Source organism: Colobus angolensis, unplaced genomic scaffold, assembly GCF_000951035.1.
Source record: "Colobus angolensis palliatus isolate OR3802 unplaced genomic scaffold, Cang.pa_1.0 Scaffold36, whole genome shotgun sequence".
In the NCBI taxonomy this organism is placed as follows: Eukaryota; Metazoa; Chordata; class Mammalia; order Primates; family Cercopithecidae; genus Colobus; species Colobus angolensis.
The window spans coordinates 3357786-3363001 of record NW_012116932.1 but is presented as its reverse complement, the minus strand read 5'-3'; the positions used below and the strand labels follow the sequence as shown (position 1 = coordinate 3363001).

The 5216-nt window shown below is 51.8% G+C and overlaps 1 protein-coding gene across 3 annotated transcripts in view; it reads right to left on the bottom strand.

The window, feature by feature from the left end:
• Positions 1-789: 789 nt before the first annotated feature.
• FAM32A (family with sequence similarity 32, member A) overlaps positions 790-5216 on the bottom strand; it is a 6648-nt gene continuing 2221 nt past the window's right edge. Inside the window, exons 3-5 of one of the 3 annotated variants that reach the window (XR_001003025.1) lie at positions 3306-3429; positions 2254-2307; positions 790-1944 (exon numbers count right to left, since the gene is read on the bottom strand). Coding sequence is in view for 2 of the 3 variants with exons in the window: in XM_011953258.1 (XP_011808648.1) it covers positions 1876-1944; positions 2254-2307 (123 nt within the window). In the remaining variant the exon portion in view is untranslated. The remainder of the gene's footprint in view (positions 1945-2253; positions 2308-3305; positions 3430-5216) is intronic. The other 2 variants (XM_011953258.1, XM_011953259.1) reach the window with 2 other exon arrangements.

Here is a 5216-nt window from a genome sequence, read left to right as displayed (position 1 = left end):
ACCTGTAATCTCAGCTGCTTGGGAGGCTGAGGCAGGAGAATCGCTTGAACCCAGGAGGTGGAGGTTGCAGTGAGCCAAGATTGCATCATTGCACTGCAGCCTGGGCAACAGAGCCAGACTCCATCTCAAAAAAATAAAATGAAATAAAATAATAAACTGTTGTTTTAAGCCACTGCCTTTGGAGCCATTTGTTCTGCAGGGAAAGAACTGACATAACTACCTTTCCACTATACTAATAAAGGGTTTCCACCACAGTAGTACATAATGCAGACTCCCGCTGCTGGCTTGTGGATGGAAAAGGTCTGAAACTGTCTTTCCACCAGGCCACGCAAGAATCACTGGCAAAAGCCGCTGCTAATGAGAGTGTGTCATCTCTCTTAGGTGTGAACCACACGCAGGAACAGATGTGCCATCGAAATTTTTCCGAGTCGCCGTTTTCCAGTATGCATATTTTTCTGTGCTGCAAATCCAAAAGACATTTTGGTAACAATTAAACAGCCTGTAACAGGATATTCAGCACTTTGGGAGGCTGAGGCGGGCAGATCACTTGAGGTTAGGAGTTCGAGACCAACCTGGCCAATATGAAGAAACCCCGTTTCTACTAAAAATACAATAATTAACCAGGCATGGTCGCGGTTGCCTGTAGTCCCAGCTACTTGGGAGCCTGAGGCAGGAGAATCACTTGAACCTGGTAAGTGGAGGTTGCAGTGAACCGAGATTACGCCACTGCACTCCAGCCTGGGCAAGAGTGAGACTCTGTCTGAAAAAAAAAAAGACGACGACTCAGACTTATAACTGGCTTTTGCTTTATTGTGTAATTTACACAGGACAACCCCAAACTCCACTCTTGGTTTTTCTCTTCTGCCTTCATTATTCTTTCAGTATCTATGTTGACAGAGATCGTTTCTCCCAATAGCATATGTGGTTTGATCCTCAACCAGGACGCACAGGCCCTACAAGATCCCAGCCCTCCAACACGAACACCTGGGCCTCCCATTTGACTGCAGCCTTGCCTGTTTGTACTGGGGCTCCGCCCTGGTCCTGTCATCCCTGAGGCGTCCGTAGGGCAGGAATGCCAAACAGGATCCGTGTGATTTACTCTGAGTAAATACAAGAGGCTGCTAGGAGCCCCCAGCTGAGGACTGAGAGGCAGGCTGTGTCTGGGTTTCATTTCAAAGAATGCTGTGATGCATTAGCAACGTCTGCTATGGAAACACCCATTAGAAGTACCTGGAAGGAGGGTTTTGGGGAACGGACTCAGAAAGGAACAAGGTGTGTCTGTTCCATTCTTGCCTTACGTGGCTGTTCTGCTACCCAGGCTGCACTGTCTCAGTGGCCAGGTGGCTGAGGAGAAGTCTGAAGGCCACAGAGTTGCAAGTGACTTCCCTGGGGCCTAGGGGGGACAGCATAGGCCCGAAGCTAGAGGAAGCTCGGAAGGGCGCCCGCGCTGGGTCCTGTGGGGCTCTGCACACTGCAGGCCACCATGGTGCTAGCTCCTTATCCTCTGGAGTCTGTCTCATCCAGGAGAAGACAGCTGGCTGGCTTCACAGCGTTAGATGCAACTCAGGGGTGAAAACATTTTTACATGGCACGGACACACAGTGGGTTTTACCTCTGGATAAACTGAGAAACTTTCCATCCAAACGAAAAGGGTGTATCTTCTGTACGTTGTCAAGAAGCCTAAACTGAGTACAAGGACAATCTTACTTTAATCAAGTTCCAGAATGAGGGTACACAGCTTCGAAAAGCAGTCTGTAGCAGAAGATGCAAGGGTATGTGTAAAGCCATGTTTCTAGAATATACCAAAGGAAACACACACAACCCCAGGGTGGCCTTTTGCGAATCCTCGATGCTGCTCCATACTGGGGCAGGTGGCTACTTCGTCCAGCTGACTTTGGGAATGTCATAATGCTCCGTGAGTGTGTCCAGGTGTCTGTTGAAGTCCTGGGAAGGTGGAGTAGAAGACTGGTGTCAGCGCAGACCCAAGTTGGGTGCTGGGGAGAAACGGCACTGCCAAGCCCCACCTCTCCCACATCCTATCTCTCCTGAGCCCCGTCCTCTCAAACTCACCCTGCCAGGTTTTACAGACTCCTGAACCCTGGGCTCCCCTTTGAAGAACCCTGGGGAAGTGTCACTTCTGTTAGGTAAACTTCCCTTCTCGTCAACATGCCAATAGCTCCCTCTGCCAGGCTGTTAGCCTCTGGGCTCAGATGGGACATGGCTCAGTCTCCCCAACTAGACATGGCAACTCACCTCCACTCTCTGCTTGTGAGTTTTAGATGCTTTCTTTAGGATCCTTTCCATTTGCTGGAGAAAGAAAAAGACACGGAGGTGAGTTTACAGGCTCAACACAGCCCAGGCCGACATGGGATGGAAGATGGAGCCCCAGCCAGCCTGGCTCCCACGTTTAGAACAGCTGGCGGTTTCAGGCTTTGTGCCTTGTCCCCCTCCCTCAACTCCAACCAGGCTGGTCCAACAGGGAAACCAGGTCAGTTGCCAGCTTCGTGAGTGGCAGGAAATGAACCAGCAATGCCTGAGCGTGTACCCATGAGCAGCCTCTGCTGGGAGCTGTTGGCATGCTTCCTGCATCCCGAGGTGGCTGTTAGCACTCCCAGTTTGGAGGAAAACAAAGTCCCAGAGTGGGTTTGAGGAATGATGAGAAAGAGAGAGGTAAAGGGTCCGACACAGAGCGGGTACTCAAGCGACACTTCCCATCCTGATGTTAGGGCTACAAGACCAGGATCACCGCCCCTAGGGTTCTTCTGAAATATGCCTCCTGCACCATGACCTGCTCTGATCCTCACTTCAAACACTCAATGACAGCTGCAAAGGTCAGTATTCCGTAGCAGCTGGGAGTGTGGGCTGGGCGCAGTGGCTCATGCCTGTAATCCCAGCACTCTGGGAGGCTAAGGAAGGAGGACCGCTTGAGCTTAGGAGTTTAAGACTAGCCTGGGCAACGTAAGGAGACCCCAACTCTACAAAAAAATCAGCTGATTGTGGGGGTACGTGCCTATGGTCCCAGCTACTCGAAAGGCTGGGGTGAGAGGATTGCTTGACCCAGGAGGTTGAGGCTGCAGTGAGCTATGATCACACCAACGCACTCCAGCCTGGGCGACAGAGTGAGAGAAACCCTGTCCAAAAAAAAAAGAGTTGGGAGTGTGGGATATAAAGCCAGACAGATCTGAGGCCACGCCTGGCTCTACGCTTCTGGCTGGGTGACTGTGGCCCACTCTCTAGTGGCCCCTATGAACCGTGCTGCCTATGATTCATCCCTCGTGCAGTCCCTGTGCCACGCTGACTCTGACCTGGCCGTGGACTCAGTTAACTCAAAGGAACGCAGTACCAGTTCTGGGTCCATGCATAAGACCTGGCAGCGTTAGCTTTGTGCCCTTGGAAGCCAGTTGCTGTGTAGGAAGTCTGATGGCCCTGCTGGAAAGAAAGGACCTGGAGGATGAGATGACATGAAGGAAGAGGCCACGAAAGAAGCACTGACAGGTGGGGTATGGCGGCTCACGTCTGTAATGCCAGCCCTTTGGGAGGCCGAGGCGGGAGGATCACTTGAGGTCAGGAGTTCTAGACCAGCCTGGCCAACATGGTAAAACCCCGTCTCTACTAAAATCAAAAATTAGCTGGGTTTGGTGGCACGTCCCTGTAGTCCTGGCTACTTGGGCGGCTGAGTCAGGAGAATAGCTTGAACCTGGGATGTGGAGGCTGCAGTGAGCTGAGATAGTGCCATTGCACTCCAGCCTGGAGCCTGGGCGACAGAATGAGACTCTCTCAAAAAAAAAAAAAAGAAAGCACTGAGGCACCAGCTATATGGCAGCAAAGCCATCTTAGATGCTCCAGCCCAGATGCACCTTCAGAGACTCCAGGCCCAGCTGCCATCTGACCGCACCAGACTCCAAGTGAGGTCAGACCCTGTTGAGCTCAGTCAACCCAGAGCATCATGAGATATTATCGGTAGGGGCCACCTGGCTGCTCCTCTCTGTCCCCTCTCTTCTCCTTCATTCCCTCCCCACCTCCTTCTGTGTCCAGTCAGCCCTCACCTGGCTGATTCTCCCTCTAAGGCGAGCACCCTGCCCATCTCTGTCCCTCTTCTTGCTGCAGCGAGCCCAGCCGAAGCCTGTGTCTCCTCATGAGAAGCCACAATGACTTGTCCAGCTGCCACACAATGCCAGGCACCTGGCTGGACTCTGCCCACAGGCGTGACACCCAGCTAATATTTTAGTTTTTGCAGATACAGGGTATCGCTATGTTGCCCAGGCTAGTCTTGAACTCCGGGGCTCAAGTGACCTTCCCACATCGGCCTCCCAAAATGTTGGGATTAGAGGCATGAGCCACCGTACCTGGCTGACTCCACTTGGATTTCTACTGGGGCACTGCATTTACCTTCTTTAAAACTATAGCTTTGGTTCCCCCTCCCTCGACTCCCACTCCAGAAAACCTGCTTTATCTGCAATCCTTCCCACCCCAGTAAACAGCACCTTCATTCATCAAACCGCCCAGCCCAAAGTCTTGGTCATCCTTGACTCTTCTTTCTTTCCCAGCTTACATCCAACCCAACAGCTAACCCTGAATTCATCCTTGAAAACCTATTCCAAACCTGTTACCTTCCATTGACTCCATCACGACTGCTCTACTCTGAACTCCCATTATTAGTCTCTTGAAAGCTGCGTAAGTCTCTCATTCTGGCTCCAGCAATAAAATCTCAGCCCTGCCTCTGATTATAGCCTCAGGGTTAGAAGGGACAGAAATGCATTCACTTGGTCAGGCATGGTGGCTCACACCTGCAATCCCAGCACTTTGGGAGGCCGAGGCGGGCGAATCACTTGAGGTCAGGAGAGCAAGACCAGCCTGGCCAACATGGTGAAGCCCCATCTCTACTAAAAATACAAAAATTAGCTGGGCATGGTGGTGGGCACCTGTAGTCCCAGCTACTTGGGAGGCTAAGGCAGGAGAATCACTTGAATCCAGGAGGCAGAGACTGCAGTGAGCCAAGATCGCACCACTGTACTCCAGCCTGGGCAACAAAGCAAGGCTTTGTTTCAAAAAATTTTAAAAAGGCCGGGCATGGTGGCTCACGCCTGTAATCCCAGCACTTTGGGAGGCCGAGGCAGGCGGATCACCTGAGGTCAGGGGTTCAAGAACAGCCTGACTAACATGGTGAAACCCCGTCTCTACTAAAAATACAAAAAAATTAGCCGGGCGTGGTGGCA